At 44.1% G+C, this 26728-nt stretch overlaps 1 protein-coding gene across 2 annotated transcripts in view; it reads right to left on the bottom strand.

Moving 5' to 3' along the window:
- The window catches only part of LSM6 (LSM6 homolog, U6 small nuclear RNA and mRNA degradation associated), an 84633-nt gene extending 60377 nt beyond the window's left edge, over positions 1 to 24256 (bottom strand). The window contains exons 1-2 of one of the 2 annotated variants that reach the window (XM_086962264.1): positions 24100 to 24256; positions 8675 to 8778 (exon numbers count right to left, since the gene is read on the bottom strand). In XM_086962264.1, coding sequence (XP_086818390.1) covers positions 8675 to 8768 — 94 coding nt within the window. In that variant the 5' untranslated portion in view covers positions 8769 to 8778; positions 24100 to 24256. Of the gene's footprint in view, positions 1 to 8674; positions 8779 to 9762; positions 9786 to 24099 lie in introns of those variants that run through there. The other variant, XM_086962265.1, reaches the window with a different exon arrangement.
- Positions 24257 to 26728: the final 2472 nt, after the last annotated feature.

Raw genomic sequence — 26728 nt, 5'->3', positions numbered from 1 at the left:
CTGCATCTGGCTACTTTATCAATTTCGATTACTTTTCCGATGATCCAAGTGAACATGGAGACAAGCCAGCAAACAAAACTTTCTAAGTCAAAATTACAGAACTCTTTCATCAACTTAGAGACACGTATCTGATTTCACCATGGATTGAATTGTGGATTGGGTTAGGTGTACTTTTCCTCCTGCTCTGGCTCACCTTAGTTTTAGGCCTGGGAAGAATGATTAATGGAAAATACAGTACAATGGACACAGCAAGTCAGAACATCAACTTGGTTCTAAAACCTCACAGATCATCTCACGTTGAAAAAAAGAGAACTATCATCAGTGAACATCACAGCCATTCCTATACCTGGTGGTGTAGCATGGGACAATACTGATTACGAAATCTATGGCCCGGTTGAACTCTTGAAATATCCACATCAGTTCAAGATTTCTTTAAGTGACTTTGTATCACCTAGTACTTTCTCTGATGATTGGGACTTTGAAAATATTAATAATATGAAGTCAGATTTAGAAATGTCAGCAAAATTTACAGAACACGATTTACAGGGTTCATCGAATTATGAAGAAATGTATTGCTTCAATCACTTTGGGCATCATTATTTGCATAAATCTGCTAATTCTAGAAATGTGTTCAGTCATAATCAATGGGAACATTGTCCAACTCCGCCAAAAGGTAGTTCGAAAACGTTTTATGCAAAATTCCCATACTTCTCAGGGTTTAATGTCACTGATCCAGAAAAGTTTTATTTTAAAATTATAAATAAGACAGGAATGAAAAACATGTTGACAAACACTAAACTGATTTATTCCGAAAAATTACATGAAAAAATGTCCACATTCGGTTTAGAATTTTGGAAAAACAACATTGAGACAAAAACTGTCTGGGGTACAAAGGAATGGCAGGTACAAGGTTTAGAATCATTGTCCAGATCCTGCATGATCCCAGAACAAATAATGTTTCTGAATGACACCATTCAACAAACAACATGTCTTGGCCTAGCCAAGATCAAAGATTTAAATAACCCGTCTATACCAAAGCCTATGCCTGACGGAAACAACACTACAGATGAGGGGTTAGACGTGTCCAATATTTTAAAACAAAACAGAACAAATACTGATTGGAACAAATGGTTAATCTGGCCCACAGACACTAATAACTGTCAAGATAGATTCCTGAACAAAATACAGGGGTTCAAATTGAATAGGCCAGACCCAAGATATTCCCAGAGACAACATCCAAGGATAGTTACAACGTACAGTGTAGGAAAACTATGCCTAGAATGGCTACGGAGATCCACACTTACCGAAATTAAGCAACACTTAACTTTACTTAAAGAAGGTGCTGACTTGCGAGGATTTCTTACTGGGACCTCGCAAACAGCGTCAAAAACGTTTCATATACGCCGTTATATACGCAGCTTACAATGAAGCTTGGAAAATAACACAAATTGAAACTGCAGAAAAAATACAGAAATTGATCCTATAAATTTGGAAAAATTACTTTCTGTAGTGGACAATGGGTTAACGACTGTCCTCCAGAATTTATTCACTGGAAAGCATTGTATCTTCTGCTATTCATATAATAGAACAGAATATGCTAATGTTACAACATGGCCAGTCCCAATTACGTTCTATTGTACAGTTAGGCTGGACGTTACAAAATTTGCGTTCAGAGAACGTGCCATGGCGTCTAATAAACACAATGTCATTATTTTCTATCTATAACCTTACTGATAGACAAATCTCTTTGGCAAAGGGAGGGGCAGACTATATGGTGCTGAGCATTGAAAAACTCGAAAAATTGCCATTGACAATGTCAGAACGACCGGTCATTGAATGGATAATACATGGCACCATTACAATCCCGATAACAACGTTTCAATTTCAATACTGCCAAAAGTATATACCAGCAGGCCTGTATGAAAGGTTGGGTAAAGGATACATCAAGACAACCTGGAATTTACCTTATACACATAGATGTTGGAGTGGGGGCATGAAAGAAGTATTTCTTAGTGGTAATAACTGTAAAAAGTCACTAAGCGGTACACTTCTGGGTCAAGGAATTAACTTGCATGGAGCCTGCGAATGTTCTTCAAATAACCTTTCAAGTCACCAGCAAGGCACACAGATAGAGCTTTTTTTCAGACAGCTTTCCAACGTCAGCTACGTTATAATAAGTGATCACAGCTGTTGTGGCATGGTGCCAGGAAAAGCCTATCTCGTGAGCGTTACTTCCATGGTCACTTGTTGTATGCAAGTATTGTATCCAAAACAGCAAACCAGACATGGAGGCGGCAATATGGCCTTCTTTGAATATCTCTTCTATTCGAATTGATACTTTAAGCAGAATTAAGTCTTTTCTTTTACAAACAACTGTGCCTTTAACCTAGTCTAAAGAAACGTATGATCTGCAAGTTGCAAGGACAGCAGCAGAGATTCATGCATTATTATCGACAAATTGCCCCGTACATTTTGTAGAAATGTGAAGTCAAACCTTAAACATGTCGGATACCAGCGGCATCGCACATGTATTTAAGACAATTTTTTCGGGACTGTTAACACCCTTCGATGCAGTTCTTGACATCTTCCCGAATTTTGTGCATTCTGTGTTCAACAGCCTGCCTCTCATCTTGGGACTCGTAGCAGGAATGTTATTTTTGTTCCTTCTGCTCCGATATGGCAAGTCCAGTGGCAGACAAAACTACAATGGAAGACACATCCTAGCAGTACAATACCGAGAGCGGATCACTAAAGTCCTCGGCCTGGCTCGGCTAAGAGATCTGAATACTACCTGGTTTCTTTCATTCAGACCAATCTGGCAAGATTGCATCCTACCTGTATTAAGATGGTTGCTTTGCGGAGAAGAATGCTTGTTAGACGTCTGTCTCACACTTCCATCAGCAGTACCTATGGATGTCGATGCTTTGCTTGGTTCGGTAACGGCTCATGCAACGTGTTGTCCCCAGCGGCTACCCATTCTGATGACGGCATTCGTTGAGACCTCACCATTACGATTAGGTGGCGGTGAGGTACGAGATGAAAGCGGCACACAGGTACAACCTTCCGTGACCATTGCTGATCTAAACACCGATGATGGTAATGCATCGCATGTATGCACTATTTCGACTTTTTCGGAGTTGGCCCAACTTTCACCTACTGTTGTAGACAAATTTTTTGCCGGCCTATCCGAGATAATGTTCTCTCCTAACAACGGGAATAATATTTGAAATAGCGAGCACACAGCGTCCCCTGAACTTTGAATTCGGCCTTCAGTTTTGATAAACAGAACTTCTAAAAACATTGGAACTATTTTACTTCCCGAAAACAAAATTATTTTTCTCCAGTTCCCAAAATATTTACCTTTTTTGGCACATGATACTCTGCTTAAAGTAGAACTATTCTTAGAGAACAAGATTTCTATTTTTAGAAAAATACCTAGAGACAATATTTTGACTTAGCCTCTAGCACATGTACAGTCTTATATAAATATGTGATGAAATGGTCTCGACCTTCTCTTCTGTATTAAGAGCCATTTCATGAATGTAATTTTCGTGATTCATTCAGGCAACATTCTAAAATGAACAAAATATGCAATTTCTGAATGATACCACTGCTTGAAAAACGTACAGTATTATACTCATTTTTCGTGTATACACCATTTCAAAAGCAAACTATGTATTTTGGGGTGGGCTGGAAAACACATGCATTGTTATATGTTTAGTATTGCTTAGTATTTAGTAATGATGGACATTATACGTGGAGTGGGTGTTGTGAATGTATCTAGGACCCTAATTAGATATTCCAGATTTATGCTCTTGTGTGGTTATAATAAATCATATCCCTATAAAGGCATAAGAATCATATCCATATTACGTCACAGCCAATATAGTCCAAATACGGCAAGGCTACTCCCATAGACTCCTAGAAAGTAAAACGCGCTCTTAAACAAATCAAGCCTCCAGCAGCCCGGGAAATTCCCCTGCTTCTGTTTTGATTTGTCCTAGAACTCATGAGAGTCCTGAAAGAACTGCGAGTTCTTAGTGACGTCTTATGTCCAACCTTACGTCAAACTCGGCACCTTCCAGGTATAAATATACCAGCATCTGCCTTAAGCAAACACACAGTGGTTTGGAGCAGATCAGCTATCGACTTGCCCGACGCCCAGCTGATACGAGTACCGAAGGAAGCCGACCCTCCTTGCTGACGCACTGAGAGAGACGCTGTCTTTTCTCTTGCCGAGAAATCCAGCTCCAGTGTTTTCCGGTCACCCATGCGGGTTTCTGGGAGATCGAGTCCTGAGAGAGAGATACAAGACCGCCTTCATTCTATACCCAAGGTACGGAACTGATTAGACCCATAGAGAATTCTTGATTCAGATTCTTGGCAAAATCTGTAACTCATCTAGTCCTTTCCTGTACTAGGCTTAGGTTAGGTACACTGGGGTAGGCGTATCTTAGAAACACCAGTTGAGTACGTTTAGTCATTATTTTATCATTGTATGCATTTTATTCATTTTAAGTATCTTATGGCTTAGAAACCATATAAATGCTTTTACAGTATTATTTCATAATACTCCTTTTACTGTACGCACTTTACTTTATGACAAGTATTGCAATTGTGGCAATTCATTTCTCTTGCATGAGAAAGAAGACTGCTCAATAAATAACCCTTTTTATTGAAAACGCCTGTCTCTCTATTTCTCTGCATTCCTGGTGAAACGAAGCATGCACGATTGACTGAGTAAAATAGCTATCTATTGTTTACGCGACTCTAGAGATATATTTCTTATTGCAGGGGGAACAAAGTTGTCATGTGATATGGTTGTCAGAAGCTAATCCCTTCTTGTCTATTCAGGAAAGCTAAACGCCTTCTTATTTACTCGAGAAAGTTTCTAGTGACTTCCGAGCTAGCTGGCACACACAATTAAGTCTAACATATTCAATAGAGACCTAGTCAACCTCAGTCCTACGTCTAAGCTATCATTTGTGTTATTCCAATGCGCCGAGCCTATTGGGAATATAGGAACTTCACTACACTGGACTCTATAACCAGAAGGGTAGAGTTCCAAGAAAAAGATCTAAGCGAGCCAGTGGACAAGGATCAGCATCAAATCAAGTTGAGTAGGAGGATAGATATTTGTTCTATTTATCAATGGGCTAGTGAGAGGGTGAAGTTTTTCAGTGAAGAGTGGAAAAAGTTAACGACATGGGTAATTTCTGTGATACAAGGTTATTTAATAGATCTGTAATGGATGCCCTTTCAGGCCGTAGAGCCAAGAGTTGAATTTTTACTAGGAGTTAAAAGGGGTGGTATTGCAAAAAGTGTCACAAACATTAGCAAAAAATGCAATAGTGAAGGTGGGCGAGAACAATAAAGTTAGTGAGTACAATATTTCAAAGGGTGTAGACCGGCCATAAATCTAAGAACGTTGAATCTGTTTTGTCACCTACAATCATTTCAAGATGGAGGGTATCCATCTTTTAAGGGATATGTTGTTGGGAGGAGAATTGGTTAATCAAGTCGGATCTAAAAGATGCATAGTTTACAATCCCAATTCATCCAGAGAGTCAAAAGCTATTACAGTTCAGATTGTAGGTTATTTAAGAGAAAAGGGAGTAAGGTTGGTCCTATATCTCGAAGATACATTGATAATGAACCAAAGCAAGAAAGAATTGCAGCATCATTTGAGTTTGGTAAAGGGCCAATTGGAACCTCTCGGATTCTTAGTCAGTGCATAGAAATCTGTTTGTACCAGGACAGACCTTACATTTTTGGGGTTTTGTAGTAGAGACCTTGAAGAGTCAATTGTGGTCGCCTCAGAAGAAAAGAAGAGGAAATATGGAAAATGTTGAGAAACGAACAGATAGTTTTAAGAGATTTGGCTTGTGTGAGAGGGCTTCTGTCATCTTCTATTCAGGAAACATTTCCGGACCCTTTGCATTACAGGGCCCTACAGAGGTTCATGATAGGTGCCATGGCAAAAGTGTTATGGTATGGGGACAGTGTGGTTATGTCTGAAGGGGAAAACAAGGATTTGAGTTGGTGAATGGAGAATTTGGAAGCATGGAATGGTCGAACGATTTTTGGGGTACAATCAGAATTTTTAATGGAAACAGATGCCAGTTTAACAGGTTGGGGAGCAACATGTTTGGAACAAGGGACAGGTGGTTTTTGGAATCTGACAGAGGGAAGATCATATCAATTGTTTAGAGATGAAAGAAGGGGTTTTTGCTCTTCGCAGTTTTAAGCTGTTGAGGGTCTTCGGTTTGCTGAAGATGAACATAACGGGTGTGACATAACAAGTTAGGAGAATGCATGTCAAAGAAGTTTGCCAACTTTTGCGAGTTTTGTTTAGAATTTTTAAAGGAACAAAATCTTTGTCAGGTTCTACCTTCTATTCAATTTGAAAGGAAATCCCAAAGTTATGTGTGGTAAATTGTGTGAAAAAATACAAGTTGCATATGCTGGAGAAAAGGAGTGAGAACCAGTTATTGATTTCATACGTTAAGCCTTTTCAGACTGCGACAAATGCTATTATTGCAAGATAGGCGAGATCTGTATGGGAGAAGCAGGTACTGATATGTCAAAATACACAGCACACTAGGTGAGGGGTGCCATTGCAGGTAAGACTTTTTGTCAGGAGGGAAGTTAGATTACATTTTTAGGGCAGTGGAATGGGCTAATGCAGATACTTTTAGGAGGTTATATTTTAGACAAATTGATCATATTTCACACTGTACTTTGAGAAACTTTGAACATGTATAATGCTTGCCTCCTGCCATGCGATAAAATGTTGATTCTTATAGGTTTACTGAATAAAGAATCATAATTTTATTAAAGACAAGGGGGTTTGCATTATTCCACCTCACCCACCCAAGTGATTTTTTTGGTTTAAATTGAAGAGTGAATTTTTGTATAGAGTTAAAGGAATTGTATTGCCTTGGATGTTACTTTATATTTTGGGAAGAAGGATATATTTGTGTCTGTTTTTTCTTCTTCCTCCCATATCAGTGAAAGGTTGTACAATCGAGGCGTAAGAAGAGGTTTAGACGAAGAGGACAAAAAAAAGAGGAACATGGAACCTTGAGGGACTTATATGGACTGGAGTGTTCTGTTTAGTTGTAATGTAGTTTTAGTTCCACTGTTGGAACTTTTAATGTTGCTGCTCTGAAGTGGTGAATAACAGGAATATGCATACTGCTAGCCTCCTTGTCTTTAATAAAATCATGATTCTTATTCAGTAAACGTACAAAAACCATCATTTTCCTCAAAGGAGCCAGGCTGAGTCTTGGTGTCATCAAGGTCTGCCTGGCCCTCAGTGTCCATGACTAAAGTAGTTATTTTAATTTTGTTGGTGATGCATTGCATTTCATCATGTTTACTACTGTAATCCAGCCTAGCAATGTGATTTTTTGTGTGCAGTTTTTACATAGCGCAAACACCGCCTGAAGGTATTGGAGTGCTTTACATTAGCACCAGTTCCTTTGCACAAGGACCCATTCATTTTTGTAGGCACGGGGAGATTAAGTGATCTGCCCAGAATCAAGAATGCCAAGCCAATGCTGAAACCTGACCCTGGTTTACCAGCTCCACAGTTGACAGCTTTTTGTATGAAATGACTGATCGCCAGTGACAGTTTGGAGTTATCCAGTTAACTCTATACCACACAACTATTGTTTAGATGCAAGCACTTGCTGGCTAAGTTGTCCTTTTGTTGTAAACCAATAAATAGTTTTAAAAAAACAGATTTAATGACTGATAAAGCAAATTCAATAAATATAAGAAAACCCAGGTATTCTGTCATCTTAACCTCATAGATGCTATTAAACATTCCTCCCCAGTGCTGCGCTGTCCATTGGAACTAGTGCTGAATGGACGTCCAATGGTCGTGCGCAGCACTGGGGAGGTAGTGCTGCCGTCGGCCAATGCACCGAGGCAGCACTTAAGGGGTTAACAGTCAATTAATACGCTTTCTAAGTGACAGGAAACACTCAGAAGACAATTAACTCTACTGAAGAGGTGCCTCAACTAAATAATTCTCTAGTATTAAGCAAGGCCAACAGAGAATTCCACCAACAGTGAATGTAGTTCTTCGTTCCAGGATTCTCTTTAACCACAAACTATAGAACCACATAAGGAATGGGTTGGGTATAGTATCAGACATGACGTGCAGGACGGTGCCTCTGGATCACTGATTTTAGACACACAATGGTTAACCGTAAAAAGTCACTACCAATCCGGGGCTGGAGCATAATGCTAAATTTTGTTGCTACAATCAATCCTATTCTCATTGTAATCTCCAAGTACAGAAGCCAGGGATTGTGGCATGGGTTCTTTATTGGGCACTATTTTGTGGTACCTCCAGATTAGATACTTTATGTTCTCATAGTGAAAACGGTGTGCTGGAGACCAGACTACAGCCTTCTGACCTTAGAACTGCCTATGTATGTCCACATACGCATAGCAAAATTAATTAAAAAAACAAAGGATATCTTGACAAAAATGGTCTGGCATGCTCACTTTGGCAATCGTTTTTTAGCACAAAAATTGTAAGGCAAATGACACTAAAACATTAACGGAGAGAAAAAAAGGCTGACAGTACAGCTCTGCATCAAATATCAATGTAGTATTGTTGCCTACTGAACAAGAAGTGCAACACATTTTAAAAACCTACCTCGATAATCAACTCCTGAGTTCAATTTTACCACCACTGGTCTTCCGATGATCTGTTTCAAGAAGTCACTTGGAGTTTGTTTCCGGAGACTCATTCTATCAGTTCTAAGAAAAAAGGAGAAAACAAACAAAACGAGAATGCTTACATAAAGGCCTTAAACTGGGTAAAATCAACAAGTCACTGAAATGTTAACCATAATCTATGGAAAAGAATTCACAAAAATGACAATCCCTGGACAATACGATTTTTGAAACCACTGGTTTTTGTACAATATAAGCAGAGAAAAAAAAAGCACACCAGCCTTACCACAGTCTTTCTGTACAGATGAGAGGCAAAGGAGTAATGAAAGTCTTAGCGATCCCAAGAGATTGGATAATTTGCGTGCAGGGTGAAGACGCCTGTACAGTTGCCGGGAAGTGGGTGCCACCACTGCTTATATGGATAACAGCCTTCACATTGTCCATGCATATTACCACAACCCTACTTACTATTAGAAGGAATGATTCAATTCAGAGGACCCATCAGATTATAGAACCTAGGATGTTCATTTATCACAGTGGTCGCAGCTTGGACTTACAAAGTCTGTTTTTCAGACTTGCTCCATCAGCTTTAGGAAGTTCTCATCTGTGTCCTGCCAATAGGGAATGGGGTGGAGCCGCTTCCTACCAACAGTCACTTTCAGCACATAGCTCAAGGGAAGTTTACCTTACAAATACTTCTAACTCTCTTCAGAGAACCTGGAGGCACTGGTTGCCGCTAGGAAGTTCTTCATCAGAGCTCAGTGCTGAATCAAATTGCTGAAAGGTCTACTATTAATTAGGCCCTAGCTAAGAACATCAGCAGCTCCTCAGATCTTTTTTCAGAACACATTATGAAAAAGCATACTAATGACTTTATTTTACATGTAATTCCTCCATGGAAGTCGAGAGAAGGGTTTTATGCAGTGGGAGGACGGCTTTTCTGATGTCCTCTAGGCTTAACGTTTTCTCATTCATTGTGAGTGCCTTAACTATCTGAGAATTCAGAATCTTAGAAAGCAAAAAGGTTAGTGGGCCTGTTCTAACAGACCCATCATTCTACCATCTTACCTCCTAACTTGCCACCTGTTGAGCCTCTGACTTGTAGGGATGGAGGGTCTGTAGCAGAAGAGGAAAAGAAAGGCTCTGCTAATGCAGTACAATTGCTATGAACATTACTGGTATGGCCACAAAAGGAGTTACTCTGTGCCAAGGTTGATTTTGTGACAGAATGGCAGATTTAGTAAAAGCAAGTTTAGCTCTCAACCATACGTGAAATATAAATATTGTCCACCACTGAAAGTTAGACCTTCTTGTGCAACAAGGCACAAATATGGTTTGTTCCTCAAAATGCTGTGCTTGTACTGTGGTTACTCATACAATGATTAATAGTAACCAATGCTCCAGAGGACACCAGACTTTTCTTTTATTTCCAAGGAGCCACATTCATCGTCTACACCGGAAGTGGTAAATGCTCTGGATCTATAGAAAGTGTGGTTCGGTTTGCATTTTGAGCATTTCAAACTAAGACACTTCAGGAACAACACGGTAAAGTTAACCCCTTCCATGCTGATGACGAACCCCAGCCGTCATGCACTACGGTGCTCGTGTGCTGATGACGGCTGGGGTTCGTCATGGCCCGCCCCTGTTCGTTTGTTTACCGCACAGGGGCGGAAACGGGCCAGCAGTGAAGGGGTTAAAACGAGTCTTTAAAAATCTTTTTTGTTTTAGCTCAGGATCTGAAAATCCTACGCTCCTGTGACAAGTTTATTTTCCAACTCAGGTAATTGAATTTCTCACGGTATCTAAATTCTTTCACAACCCTTACGATGTAGTGTAACTTAAATAAATCTTTACAGCAATGCCTCAGTGATTTACACAAATAACGCAATCCAGATACAGAACGATTAAATGAGACCTTTCCATCTCCTATATGACAGATTAATAACATTAGCCACTACACCGTTTTCTTGGCGATCAACATAACCTCTTTTAAGACAACAATCACAGTGATTATTAAGGAGTGTGCTATAGTTTGTTGATACAGAAATTCTCCCATTCCTCCATCTGAGAGAAATAAATCTACAAGTCCCGTCTAAATGTCGCTTCCCTTGTAACACAACATGATTGTTTTTTCCTAAGTATTTTACAATCCACATTAATGCAACAATAAGGCATTGTAACATATACCTCTAACTGAGTATATTTGATGTGAGCTAAATGAGCCTATTTAATGAGTGCTATAGCGTACCCCCATACTCCTTAATGTTTCCTTTTATTACAGGTGCAACAAGCCTTTTTGGATACTGAGTGATAACCAAATCACTTTATACCACACAAATTGTGTGCACATACATATATTCTTCTAATATTTTTCTAATTCTGTGTGTTTGTCCTGACGAATGTCCCTCAGACCCGGCTGGGCAAGATGGGACAGAAACATGTCGACCTTTTTTAAAGTGATATAGAGATTCATTAACATGCTCTACTATACCCCTTGCTTTTAAACTAGAAACTTCACACCTGACAATTAAAAGTCAAAATCAGGTGAGAGTTTGTTTTAGTGAACATTTTTCCACTTTTTTGGGGGTCCCTCCCCTTTCTTATCTCTGGACACTACCACGCTACACCAGAGATTGCCTCAGGCTTGAGGCTGGCATATAGCACAAATTTGGAACACCCAATGATAATGCCACAACGCATTTGTGGGGCGGTAGTTTTAAACCTACAGTGCACGGTAGCAGGGTGAGGGGGTGTTAACTGAGATTTGTGTCTGTATTGTTTTGTCATGTAAGTTCTATGCTATGTTTGACTTGGCTATGGGGACATCAGTACACAAGGTATTCAATATTCAGACACAGAGAAGCAGGGGGAAGGAAGGGCGGTGAGACAGGAGAGAGTTATAGTCTGCCCTAGTTATGGAGTGGCAACCTGATCTATAACTGCAATGAAGCTCTTGACGTGGGACGTCAATTGCTTAGGCAATACAATCAAGTGCACCATGGTCCTACAGTACTTACGTCAACAGTCCCCAGACTTGGTATTACTCCAGGAGACGCATCTACATGGTAACCAATATTTAGCACTCAATGGATTTAGATACACTCTACTGGCCCACCTGGGATTTACATTATGCTCCAGGAGTGGCGATTCTACTAAAAATGTGACGGTCTTCTTGCCAGACCGCGCTTGGAAAGACCCCGCAGGCAGATATGTGGCGCAAACTGGGAAATGGGAGGGCCGAGCTCTTAATCTACGTTCTATTTATATAACACTGAAGCTTCCGGAGCTTAACAAAATACTGCTTAATATGCCCAAAAGGAGTTTTAACTGTGGGTAGAGACATGAATACCACAATATCCCTGGATATGGATATAGCTACGATCTCTAGTAGAGCCACCGGGCCCGAACATCTGTGAGCATTTGTAGAGGCGATGGGACTAACAGACCTATGGAGGGTGCCTAATCCAAATGTTAGGCAGTAAACACATTTTGGCAGCACACAGTAGTGGGTCGTGCCTCGATTATATTTTTACACAATGTGTACGTTTGGGTCTGTTTCAAGAGTTTCATAGAGCAAGTGGCAAATTGGACCATTCACCAGTAGAGGTATTACTCCGGGCCCGACAGGCATTATACACATGGACGGAACAATACTATGACGATAACGCGGGCTCGGTTAGTTCCCACTGTACCCCGTGGGAGGTGGATAAAGTGGTGGCCGGGGGTCACATCCAGGCGATATCTGGGAGCAAGAGAAAAGAACGACAAGCTAGATATGAAAAGCTCGAACAGGAAGTTACAGAAATTGATGGACAGATAGGGAGAGAGGACACCTGACTCTGCCCTTGGACATATGCTGCAGCTCCAGCAAAAGGAGCTTAAAGAATTAGAGAAAAACGCAGCCTGATCCCATGCGAATGCCTTCAGAAGCAGCTCTATGACATGGGCGATAAGGCTAACAAATTGATAGCGTGGCTGGAGAGGAGGGACAGAGACTGTAACTGGGTCTAGAAGAGCGGAAGTCTGATGGCTCTATATGCAGGTCCGATATGGACATAGCCGAGACCTTAGCAACTTACGATACACTATGCCAGTCGGTCACTTGTAGAACTGTAGAGGACAGTGCAGAACTGTTAAAAGACCTCTACCTTCCGGAACTCTCAACGGAAGATAGGGAAGAAATAGACAGGGATCTAACAGCCGAAGAGATAATAGGGGCCATTCCGGATCTGCAGTCCAGAAAGGCGACTGGCCCAAATTGATTGCCTGCTGATCTCTATAAATGTGTGGCAGATAAAGTGGCTAAACCGATTAAATCTTTTTTTCCAAACAGCGTTAAATGACAGGCGAGTGCCAGAAGACCCAAGATTGGCTACCATAGTAGTAGTAGTCATTCCTAAGCAGGGCAAACCCCCAGAGCTGTGTGGCTCCTACAGGCTTATCTCTCTATTTAACTTTGAAGCTATGGGGGGCGTGATTTAGCCACCGACCACAATGGCCACAGACTAGAGGATCTCCGGACCAAGCCCTCATAATCTGCACCACAATCTTTACTTGAGCCCCATCCGAAAGTAGGAGATAATGCCTACGAGCGGGGAGAAATAGTCCACACCATGCTGGCCGGTGTCGGTGCAGAGAAACGAGAGGCACAACAACAGAGCCAGCTACATGTGCAGATCACGGCGGCAGGAAGGACCAAGAGGGCGGCGGAGCCCGCCAAGAGCAGAGTGCTGAAAGAAGAAGTTGGGTTATAAATCATTGAGAGAGATGGTGCCCCGCCAATATCGGAGCCGGGGAACAAGTGAAGCAACTGCACTGTTCAGGCGCTGCCTCGCTGGAGTGAGGCAGCGGGCCGCAGTGTTAGCTGAGCAGCCGCTGAGAATGAGGTGAGCCGCCGGGCGGCCTGGTCCGGGCGCAAGGCACGGCCCATATTCAAACTGTGCCAGGGGCCTTATTACACCTGCATGAAAGAGGCGAGCGGGGAAAAGAGGACCCAACGGCTGGAGGAGGAAGCAAACGCGGGCACGCGTTCTCAGCATGAAAGGGGCTACAGCCTAGCAGAGTAGAGCGTATGCCCGTAGTGAAGCTCAAGAAAGGCAAAGCCGGATTCGTCCCCCCACAGTCCTCCGGCCCTTGCTGAGATGATGGAACACAGTCCAAGAAGAGCGGGTCCACGAGTGGGGCAACACGGTTGCAGACACATTCGGCCCGGAGCCTGGGCTACCAGCGGGCGGTGAGCCCATCCGGTCTTTGAGCGCGTTGTGCCTTTCCCCACGAAGAGCAAGAGTCTGGGCTGGCGGCCAGGCAGGGCCATCATCAATAAACCATCTGAGGGTCCAGCGGGCCACCCGCCAGCGGTAGGGAGAGGAGACCTCCAGTGACGGAGCCCAGGGCGAATAGGTGGATACTGAAACACACACATTATCCAGGCAGCAGGCGAAGCAGAAATGGGGAAACCCAGAGGAGCGGGTGCCGTTCAGTCGAACAAATTGCTTTACGAAGCCCCCATCGAACATGGAGGAGGAAGGGTAGGGACGGTAATTAGCCGCTATAATGACTGCGATCCGAGATGTTAAAGGCTCCCTAGAGCCCAAAATAGACGCGGTGTCCACAGAAGTTACTCTAATCAGGGCGGACCTCTCCAAACTAAGAGACAAAGTGTCAACCGCCAAGACCCAAATGACTCCACTCCAGTCCAAAAAGAAGTGCATTGAAGAGCAGGTACATAGCCTAACCCAACAGACTGCACACATGGAGGCGCGGCTAGAAGACAAAGAGGAATGTACGTGTAGTGGGGGTCCTGGATGGGGCGGAGGGGCCCAACGTAGACCTACTCATAGAAGACCTCATAACCAATAAACTGCAGCCCCTCGTCTATCACGATTCTTCTCTGTCGAGAAGGCACATGGAGCGCCAGTGTCCCCCCCGTCCCCCCCCAAAGCCCAGTGCGACGCCGCGCACCATCATAGCCAGAATATTCAATCATTGGGATCGAGATGCTATACTGCAAGCAGCAAGATCGAAAGGAAATCTGAAAAAACTCGGTTAAGGTTTTTCCAGACTTTACCTTTCAAGTTTAGGAGGCAAAGAAGAAGCTTTGAAACAGTTAAAAAGAGAACTGAGAGATAAGGACTTAAAGTACATGATGTTTTTTCCAGCCAAACTATGAGTAATAGCTGAAGGGACAACATGGCACTTCACTACTCTGGAGGAGACGTGGGAGTGGCTGGTGCACTGTGGGCAGAGGCCCAGTCAAAGAGATGCATCGCAAGGGGGTGCGAGCCAGGGGAGACAAAATCCCTGAAGTGGTAATACCAGGGCGCAGGTAAGACGAGAGACTGGACGATAACGCCCACGCACATTATACCCCTGCGATGCAGGATGAACACAGACACTCCCTACAGCCCGAATGGAACATATGTAAGATTTACCCCGAAGAGACATATTTAGGCTACAATTACATGTCAGGCTTAGTCGGATAGGAATATGATAACATTAGTAGATCGAGTCAGGTTGGGCTGAGCATTCCCCTATATTAGTCATTAGTTAGAATTATTATGTTAGTTGAAGAGCTACAGGCGCTCTGCAGGTTTGAAAGTTGGGGGCTTCACAACCTTAAAAGCAGGGTTGCAGGGTGGGGAAATTGTACGAAATTAGAGATCCACTCAAAGGGAAAGATCAGAAGTCTGTGCCACTGATGCGGCCCGCCCGATATCTTGATATTGAAGTTGTTTCCCTTTATACAAAATAAGACTTGGACAGACCCGCTTGGCCGCCATGCCGTAGTGAGTGGGACGTGGGAGGGGAAAAGGCTTAATTTGAGCTCAATGTAATCCCCAGGGAATACAGGCAGTAGCTCTCTAAGCGCTGGGTTAAATCCTGCTTCAATTGCTGAATGCAGACTAATTCTTGGTGGGCACATGAATGATATATCACCCGAGCTTGACGCGACGGGCGGGGCCCCCTGGGGACAAACACCGTTAGGCAGAGGTTAACTGGGGGGGGGGGGGGGGGGGGGGGGGCGGTGAGGGGGATTTCTCAAGGCCATGGGCCTGGGGGACATTCGGAGACACCATCACCCAGACAAGAAGCAATACACTCATTTATCTGCAGCAGCGTGGAGCCTTTCTAGACTGACTACCTTATTACACAAGGATCGGGCTGCAGGTCCGGTTAGGGACCGCACGCTACCGCAACACGTGGACCCATGGTTCCTCAAAGAGGAGGATTTCGTAGACAGTGTTAGAGATGAGGCAGAACACTATTTAGCAGAAAACGTGGGCAGAGTCACCTCCACAGTGACTGTGTGGGAAGCCTTTAAAGCACTTATTAGAGGTAGTGTGCTGGCAAAGATTAGAGAACTTTGGAAAGTAAAAGATGCTAAATGCACTGCACTGGAACGTGAAATCATACAACTGGAGGGGCGGGCATTAGGCACTGATCCTCAGGCAAAGGCAGATAGACAACATCTAAAAGGTAAAGCAAAAGGAATTACGAGATCTGCTAGAAGATAGCGCACTCAGGCGCTGGCAACAACATAAATTATATGATGTAGGGGACAAGGCAAGCAGGCTATTGACCTGGTTGGATAAGAAGCGGACAGGTTGAGGATGGGTGCCTGGGCTGATTGGCTAGGGGAGGGGGGACATTATGGAACAGCGGAGCAATTCGCTGACTACTATGGGATTTACACATCTTGTACAACGCACACGGTGGAGACCTGCCTTGACCCCTGCAAGATATTTTGTTACCGAGAATTACGCAGGAGGAGAGAAAAGCATTTGAGGTGGACCTTACACTTGGAGATTAAAATAGCATCCCGATCATTGCAATCAGGGAAAGAGCAGGACCTAATGGGCTCCCAGTAGAAATGTATAAGACCATGTTAGATATAACAGCAGAGCATTGTTAAACATGTTCGAACAAGCACGACAAGATAAAATACTGCCCCCAGATCAAAGAACAGCCGTCATTACCGTACTACAGAAAACCCCCAACAGCATGCGGGTCCTAACGTCCGATCTCATTACTCAACTATGAGGTCAAACTACTGGTCAAGCTCTTTTCCTGGCGCTTGTCCACTGTGATCTCCACCGTAATACACCCGGATCATTCAGGCTTCATGCCTCATCGGAGAACCAGATTGAACCTCCATAGACTGTTTGGCATACTTCACTTAACGGGGAAAGATTCAGACAATCGGCCCTCCTATCCCTTGGCGCCAGGATGGCTTTCGACAGTGTGGAATGGAATTATCTATTTGCTCTTCTTGAGATGTAGGAATGGGCTCTAAATTTATAACTTGGATTAAACTCCTCTATGAACAGCCAATAGGGAGAGTGCGGGTTAATGCTACGGTGTCCTGAAAGTTTGCCCTACGGAGGGGAACTGGACTGGGCTGCCTGCTGCCCGCTGTACCCTATACAGTTTTTTTTGTAAATCTTTTTATCAACATACATCAGTTTATTAGTTTCAGTACAGAGGAAGCAATAACATCTAGCATCATGGAGACAGTAGGTGAAATCATTCATTACAACATATCACATGGAAAGTCTAAGGGGAGGGGGGGTCATCATAATTGACAATGCAAGGTGGTTGGCAATATTTCACCACGGTAGGAATTCCACAAACCCCATTGTCCCCTATACGGTTTGAGTTGGCGCTGGCAGCCTGGGTGTCTCAGGACCCCCTAATATGGGGAATACCGGTAGGAAGGGAATGGGAGGATCGAATATCACTCTATGCGGACGATATCCTCCTGTATGTTGAAAAACCAAGACAGTCCGTAGATAGAATACTGCAGATCTTTCGAATATACGGAGAGCACTCTGGATATGGTACTAATTGGGACATGTCACTGCTCTACCCCTTATCGGGAGGAGTGCCCACCCTAACGTCTATGTGCATCGTGCCCATAGAAGAAAATGGTTTCAAATACCTTGGTATCCACATAACGAGAGACGCCCAAGTCTTCCACTGCAAGAACTTGGGCCGACCCTCCCTCTAACTATGATGGGTCGGGCCGCCATGTTTGAAATGATGGCACTCCCCAATATGCTATATGCACTACAGAACACCCCTTATGAGGTACACCCTCATTTTTCAAGCAAGTAGACTCAGAATTCCACGCACTTATGGAGAGGAGCGGCCCCACAAAATGTGTTGACTAAACTACAGAGGGGAATATATGAAGGGCGCCTAGCGGTCCAGAAGTTCGTAGTTATTATTGGTCGGCACAACTGGCCAATGTGAACGGTGGATGTTTGACGACAGAGCAGGCTCGGTGTATAGGGTTGATAGAGAGGCCATGGGTGAAAAGGGTCCCAGGGCACTACTGTACACCAAACACGTAGAGAAAACGCTCCCGCGTCACACGAAGACCGTAGTTAAAATATGGAAAGCAGCAACAAAGTACTTGGGCTGGGAGAACAAATTCACAGGGATGACACCACTCTGGGCAGGAGACCGACTAAAAGAAATAAATCAACTAGTGGGTTTTGCCAAGTGTGACCTACTGGGGCTAGAGACGCTAGGAGATCTATGGAGATGAAGGCATACATAACGTTTGGTGACTTGCAGGGAGAATTCGACCTAGAGAGAGGGGAGTGGCTCAAATACCTCCAAATGGCTCGGATCGTGAGGAAGTACATGTGAGGAGGAGACAGGCTGGAAGTCTAGACACCTATTGGAAGATAGGGTCCTGACAGAGCTCATAAAGGTTAAAACAGTTTCCCTCTTACAAAAAACTCATAAATAATGCCCCAGACCCCCTGTGCATTCTACTGGCATCTTGGTAACAAGACGAGGGCTCCCTGGAGGATGAAGAATGGATGGAGGAGCTCCAGGGTCCAAGGGAGGTGGCAATAAGGTCTCACTTTAGGCTTATACAGCTGAAAGTGCTGCATAGAGTGTATTACCCCAAGACAGTCCTACACCCTATGGGGAGAGGCGAGCATGCATTGTGCCACAGGGGATGTAGTTCAGAGGGTTCCTTTTTCCATCTTATATGGGAAAGTCCGATCCTGCAAGTATACTGGCAGTCAATCGCCAACACTATGGCGACTGTGGTCGTCTTTGAGGTCTCTTAGGAGCCTAAGTGGTTCTTGCTGGCAACCTCTGGGAATGAAGACTGGCCGAGGCATACAGAACATTGGCTAGCCCTGGGAACGGTAGAGGCGAAAAGGAATTGCAATCACTGTCCCAATATGGGAGGAGGAGGGGGGGGGGGAAAACAGACCTAGACTGGTGTTGGCAAGCAGAATGCATGATTTATAAGAGATGGGGGTGCCTCAAAAAGGGAGCGAAAATATGGGGGGCCTGGCAGGCTTACCGAGGACTGTAATATTGAAACTGTGAATTTACATTTTTTCTCCAGGAGTAAAATGTAATGAAAAAATTGCAGAGTTGTAAAACAAAATGTGGCGCAAATATACTTTCTCCATGTTTATCTCATCATCATATAAGTACCATTAAAAAGAGTTTAAAAAAAAATTTTGAAGCTAAGGTCCTGGTGAAGGTATTGGCAAAAGAAATATGTCCGACACCCTCTACAGTAACCCAACCTGAACCAGTCGGGGTATATGCCTCATCACAACACTAGGCTGAATCTCCGAAATCTACATGGAGTTATGAATGAAACAGCGGCCCGACCATCAGAGGCTGCGTTGGTACTCTGATTGGATGCCAGTATGGATTTCAATAGTATCGATTGGCCATACCTGTTCGCAGTTCTATCTCAGCTTGGCATTGGACCAAATTTTCGTGCCTGGGAATGTCTCCAGTACTGCGACCCACTGGCAAGAGTGTGTGAACGGGGCAGTATCCTGGTAAAACAGACAGCACAGGGCTATGATTTTTGCGTTGGTACTGGAGCCGCTCGCGGCTTGGGTGCGTGGCGACTCTCTGGTTCATGGCATTGATGTTGGGGGTGGGTGGGAGGAGCGTATCTCTCTGTGCGCGGATGAGGTTTTACTCTATGCTCACAAGCCCCGCCACACATTTGACAGACTCATTCACATATTTCAACTTTTTGGCAGCTATTCAGGCTACCAAATAAACTGGGACAAGTCGCTGGTATTCCCTTTAGCCAGCATGATCCCACCCCTCATGTCCTCTTGTGCGGCATTGGTACAGCGCAAGGAATTCAAATATTTTTGTATTTGTGTCATCAAGTCGCAGAAAGATTGTATGGCTTTAAATCTGCACTCACAACTTGTGAGATTGTGGGACGATGTGGACCATTGGCAGCGGCTCCCAGTCTCTTTAATGGGTCGGGCAGTCCGATTCAAGACGATTGCTCTCCTTTGCCTATTGTATATGATGCAAAACACCCCGTATCAGGTCCCCAATGCATTCTTTAGGGCAATTTGAGGAGAACTGCATAGCCTACTGTGAGAGGGAGGTAACCCGCGCATAGCACTATGTAAATTGCAACAAGGAGTCTATGAGACGGACTAACAGTTCCCGACATCAGGAGTTATCTGGCATCCCAGCTCATCAGTACCAATGACTGGGTCTTTACAACCCTCTCCAAGTCTGCATATCGGGTAGACAGACATGTCATGGGAAAAGGCGGCTACCCAGCCGCACTATATCGCAGGAGCTGCGAGAAATCTCTTCCAACACACGCGCATACGGTAGTGCGAGCAAGGCGAGATGCTACGAAGCTACTGGGGTGGGAGGTTACATTGATTGAACAGACCCCGCTCTGGGAATGTGACCTGTTGAATGAAGTGAGATGCTTACAGGGCTTTCGTAGGTGGAGCCTCACTGGAATAGATCGCCTTAGAGATATCTGGCGAAATGGGGCCATTCTGCTCATTACTGCCCAATGGCACCGTCTCTCTATTACTGTAAAGGGGTACCAAGCAATTGTTTAATAAAAGTAATTTTTTCCAACAATTTACATAATGAGGACAAAATAATGTTAAATTAATGCAAAAAACTTCAGTGCTGCAGTTACAGACCGGTTTATGTCCTGACATCTGTGTGTTTTGAGCCTTCGGGAGACGGCAACCTAACATTATGTTTGGAAAGAGAGGAAGGACTGCGAGGAAGTAATATGTGCAGCCTTAATCGGTTGAAAACAGGCGCCATGTTGTTAAGTATGTAGAAAGCAAATGTGCCAATTACACATATAAATACTTTAATACCACTGATGTGCTCTAATTATTGGAAAACAAAGAAATTGATGAACTAAATACTGTCTGAAATGTGAATAAAGAAGTATAGACATCTTACAGCAATAATTGAGAAATTATTAAAAGGGAATAAATAGTGAGAATAGTAACCCAGTGCAGATAAAAATGAAAGTTTTATCATTGTAGTAATGGTGATGGACCGTGTGTATGCATACATTATATACACACTAATATAAAAACGAACAACATATACAATACTAATGACAGAAGAAATTAAAAGGTGTTTGCAAAGAAACTGTCCATATTTTTTAATGGTTTGGCGTAAAAGGTACCATGGCATGATACAACTGTGCGTTGATAGAAATTTGTAATGTGCGAGAGTCACAAAGGAAAGAAATACCGAGTGAAAAGTGCTTTACATTGTCAATCAAGAAAGAATATGAAAACGTCATTATCACAGGATTTAACATATGTATTACACTGTGTTTAAATTTGTAGTCAAGATGGAGCATATCGTCACATCCGTTCACTAATAATGTATTGTTTGAGCCACAATTCCATTTTATGACTGAGTAGTTCAATGTCATTTTGCAGGTTCTTTGACCAAGAAACCCACATTCATTATGTTGTATTAGGTGAAACGTGAATAATAACTACTTTAGATTGACCCGACACAAATGTACATTTATGATCCTAAAATAGATCACAGTACAATTGACAATTTAATGCAGATATAGTTTGATGTCAGTTTTCAGGGCCCCTTGGCAGGGAAACACTCAATTATGCTGTTGAAAACCATGTTAGTCAGTGAGAATACAGTGCAATTCCCTGTCCTGATTAAGACCTTTATGCACTGCTGTCAATTTAACAGGGAAGAATCCGGAGAAACGTGCAGTGTTTAGTGACAAGGGGTTAGCTACCAGGGCTAACAAAGGGCTGAAGCAGCCTAGCTTTAAGCCAAATGATGAGAGGAACTCTCAACAGGCTAGTTCCAATTAGGAGGGCCAAGGCAACTTACCCGGATACAGGGTTGGAAAATGGCAGAAAGAGAACTAGGTTCCTGGCCAGTAACAAAAAAGGACAAGAGAGGAAAGTAAAAAGTTCCTCTGTGCCCAAAGTGGTCACTTGCTATTTGTTCCACAAGTAGGGACATAACAAAAGAGACTGTCACTTGAAAAATGCTGTGCCAGTTTCACCCACTATAGGCAGTGTGTTTAATATGAGTGAGGGGGACCATGAGGGCAGTGTGGCACTCAGCTTAGTTGCTATGGACATTTGAGGACTGGATCTAGGTACCTTAAAAATCATCCATTCTAATACAATGGGTTTTGTGTTAGAAACCAGTATTAGAAGTAAGAGGTTTCTGCCCTGAAAGATCAAGGCGCTTACAAGACTATGGTTGAGTGTAAGTATCACAAACTTGAAGATATTCTCCCTGGTGCCAATAGCTCAGTTTGGTAGCCACCTTGAGCGACATGAAATACCAGATTGTCAGAGTTGAGGCAGAACTCAATAACAAGAATGTCATGGACGACACAGGGGTAAGAGAAGAGAGGGGATGGTTTTTTCATGAGCTGTGTTGAACAGAGCACAGGGTGCGCATCTGTCTCAGGGAGAGAATGGGAAAAACCCAGATTTGCAAAAAACAGAGAAGGATATAAAGTGGATCAGAACAGTCGCCAAGAAAGCACAGGCCATAAGCCCTGTCTTTCTTGCTTCAAACTGAGATATGGACAAGGCACCAGTAGCAGGCCAAGTGTTGGAGCCAGGGTCACCATCAGAGCTGCAGGGTTCAACTACTGAAGGAACTAGCTAGGAAGAATTCCGCCAGGCACAAGCTGAGTGACCTACACTAGTAGGACTTTGGAAGAAAGTCTCCTGGAAAAGTCAGCAAGTGGCCAGAATGCATTATGTTCACTGGGGGAGGGGGATGAACTTCTGTTTAGTGAGCCCATGAATACTGAGTCAGGTGCAAGAAAGACTAGTGGTTCCTCTGTGGGAGAGAAACTTCCCGTTGTTACTGGCCAATAAAGTGCCTTAGACATGTGTGCATCCAGAAGACTAGGGATATGTTGGACTCTTTGTTTAACTGGTAGGGGATACACAAAAGTTCTGTAGAAAGTGCATTGCTTGGCAATTAAGGGTTAAGTCAGGAGGTAAGACCAAGGCACCATTAGTGCCACTGCCAGTAGTAGTTTAGCCATTTGTGCAGATGGCCATTGATGGTGCATTTGCACCCCTCGCCCATTATCAGGACACAATTACATCTTAGCTATGGTGCATAGCGCTTGGGGTGGCGGAATAATCGTTTCATACGCGGGGATTTTACCTTTTCTGTTGAAAAACAATGCAGTTACATCTGCCTTGTGCATCAGGAATATCCGTTTTTTAAACAGGAGTAATGTTTCTGTTTGGGCAATCCCTGCTACTATTCACTGCAAACGGAGTCCAGCTTTCTAAATGTCAGTGACAGGAGGGTGGCAACAGGGAACTCAAAGTACTTTGACAACCCATTTGAAACAGGACACATACCTTGGCAGCTGATGCCTGTAGTGACCTTTGGTCACCTCTCCTAGAAGTAATGGTATCGCGCACTGCTTCAATCAGCGCAAAAGTTCTTTGGGCCTGTATTAAAGAAAGGACATTTGTTCCAATGTCTACACACCATTCAGGGCAGCACTGCAACATGGGAGAAAGTGACGGGAATCGAGATATTTGCATTGTGAATTTACGCAGACATCTAATTTCAGCACACATACAAATTTTGAACAATTTTATTTTCAGCTGGGACACAAACATTTACAGAAAACCAGTGCAATCCGGAAAAACGCATGACCTGCAATTTCAAGTTCTTGTATAAAAAAAATATTTAACGGGGATCTTGGTTTGAACGAGACAAAACAAGGGTGAGTACTCCCGGGTGAGTAGTGCGCTATACAAATGACGTGATTGATTGATTGATTGACAGTCCTTTTGAGTACGAAAAACATTTAGCCACTAAGGGGAGGGCGTGTAACCCTTTTCCTTTCAGATACATGTAAAGGGGCTAGATACACCTGTCAGAAGGAATCTGACAGACGACATGAAAGGTAACCAACCACTCGAGTGCCAGTTCGCCCACAGGATGTGTTTAAATCATGAGCAGTGAACCCCAGCGTTCTTATTAGTAACGACATTAAAGAGTCAACTGTTTTTTGAGAGACAACAAAAGCAGTGGGAGCCGCAACTCAGTCAGACCCTTTCTGAAGGTAAAAGTTGCACTCACCTAAATAGATGCGCGGTGGAGATTGAAAGTGTGAACGGAACGGTGGGAAAAAGGACTCGGCGCAACGAGTGCAGCACAACGCTTTACCAACGCGCACGACGCTTTAGCAGCGGGGTAGACCGAAGGGTGGCGCAGAAGATGACGTAGCACCGAGTGGCTCTCGATATGAGAAAGCGCCAAAGAAGCTGCTGAGGGGCGGAGCTCAATACAAACTAAGTTCGCTGCGCAGCCGGGAATGTAGCAATGCATCCGTTGAGGTAGCTCGCAATGCTTTCATTGGCTGGAGAGACCCCAGGGGAGGCTCAGTTGACAGGGGTTACTAAAGTGGCCGTCAGTCATTGAACAGTCACGAGTCGCGACAGAAGACAGTGTGAGAGGCACGCCTTATGTGTACTCTTCGGGACGGACCCGCAGCGAAAACAATTATTGGAAATGGTAAAAGCCAAGCAACCTGTATCTCTGGTTTCATGTAGTAAACCATGCAGAACATGCTTACTCAGGTATCCGCAAATGGTAAAGGAAAAAAAGGCAGTGGATCGCACTCCAGCCGCTGGACAGACATTTAAAAATGCATCCTGGAGCTATAAGAAATATACAAGAAAGATTGATTTTTTGTATAAAAGATACCGAATTAAATGTGACAAGGTAAGTAACTGAGTATACTTTTCAGTTATAAAATTGTCCCTCATGCTACAAATGGAAGCACTTGATACACCAAACAACCAATAATATGAAGTGAGCAAGTGATACTCTAGGTGGAGCCAAAGCTCACCATACATATTTTTTAGGTCTCGCCTGTCGATGCGCATGCGCATCGAGCAAGCGAGACTATGGGGGCTTATCCACTCTTTGTCCAACTTGCAAGGAATCGTGGCGATTCCTTGCAGTGCCCGTGACTTTTAAGCTCAATGCGCATGCGCATTGAGCTTAAAAGCGCGTGCACATCAGTTCCCTCATCCGCACTTCTCCTCCCCCCTCCCCTGCCCGCCGTGTCGCATTTCTCCTCCCCCCTCCCCTTATCTGTCTTCCCTTCGTCTGTTCCCTCTCCCCGCTCCGCCCCCTCCCCTGCCCATCTGGTGAGCACTCTATACTTTTTTTTAACTTTGTCCAGACATGGCTGCACCCTTCTTCTCAGTATACCTTTGGGTGAGGACCCTATGCTTTCTTTGACCTTTGTCCAAGACTCTTGTGTTCCCTTCTCCTCGGTAGCTGGATTTAATTCAAGTTATCTCATCACTCGTTATGAGCCTTCTTTGCCACCCTATGCATAACCTTTTATTTTATTTTTGTACGTTATTTCATTATTTTAATTTTTACTTCTTTTGCGTTGTTGCCTTTCTGTGGGGAAGTGTCTGACACCTCGTGCTAAGGGCATTACTCCAGGTACATAGCATCATCTCAACATGGCGGCACTTTTCAACCTTTACAGAGGTCTCTCGGAGGGCGCCATCTTTTCCTTTGACGTATTTCAACATGGCGGCCGCTGTTGCCTGAGCTCGATCGTCGGTGTGCTCACTATACGTTATTGACATACCGAAAGTAGCTTGGCTCCCGACAGGCCGTTCCACGGAAACTGTTTCTCGGCCCCACCTCAGACTGCGTGTGACTCCCGTGGAAATACCGTTTCCGTTACTGCTAACGTGACCTGTTTCCGTCCCAGCTCGCTTGCCACAACTCACCCTTGTTTTCGCCTCTGGCCGTTCCTGGCTGCTGTCGGCATCCCATGCGGCCCGTGCCCAGACGCACCTTCCACCTGAGAACATTTTTAATACAGGTAACGCCTGCTATATACCTGTCATGTTCTATTTCTCATTCAGGCGATTGTTTAACTATTTTGACTTACCTAGCCTATACCCTTTATTTTAGAATCCGTTTACGTCTCTGCCGCTGCATTGGAGTTGCGCCTTGTTCCTACTTCCCACGGTAAGACCCTGATAATATTTTAACACTGCTGAGCCATGCCTCTGTCACTCTCCCCTGGGACACACTTTTCCCACGGTGAGGTCTGCCCCCCCCCCCACCCCACCCCGCACCCTGGCTCCTTGCACTTGGTTCCCTGTCTCCTTTGACCCTATGCTCTCATGAGTACGTAACCCTACCTCACCAGGCTGCTTCCTGATATTTCCATCAAGCCTCTCGAAGGGCTGCACGGACATATCTGTACTTTGCACACTATCCATCCTCCTGATGATATGTTCGCATATTTTCTCATGACCTTGGCTGCCACGGAGCACCGAGACGTGTGAACGCACGAGCGTCTCACAGCTCCCCCTCTTTGTACCTGTGACAGAGCTGCTACCTCAGCCCCCCTTTCCACGCTTCCGGCCCCACCCACGCCCTTTGTTTTGCTTCCCTCCACCCTACCCTCTATGTTGCTTCCTCTCACTCACCTGTGGCACCATGTTCCTTTTGTCAAACCAGCTGTGCTCCCCCGTGTTGCTTCCACTCCCTGTGTTGCTTCTTGCCTCCCCATCCCCTGATGTTACTTCTGCACCCCTTGCTCCCCCCACCCGCTTTAAAAAATACCTTGCACGTTTTTTTCTGTTTAGGTACAGTTGTAACCTGGATCTGGGATTATATACCGCAGGCTAAAGCATTGGCAAAGCTAATAGGTTACCAACGCTTGACA

The sequence above is a fragment of the Lissotriton vulgaris genome, chromosome 3_1 (assembly GCF_964263255.1).
Source record: "Lissotriton vulgaris chromosome 3_1, aLisVul1.2, whole genome shotgun sequence".
Taxonomy (NCBI): domain Eukaryota; kingdom Metazoa; phylum Chordata; class Amphibia; order Caudata; family Salamandridae; genus Lissotriton; species Lissotriton vulgaris.
Note: the sequence above shows the minus strand (reverse complement) of the source record. Positions and strands in the feature narration are given on the sequence as shown.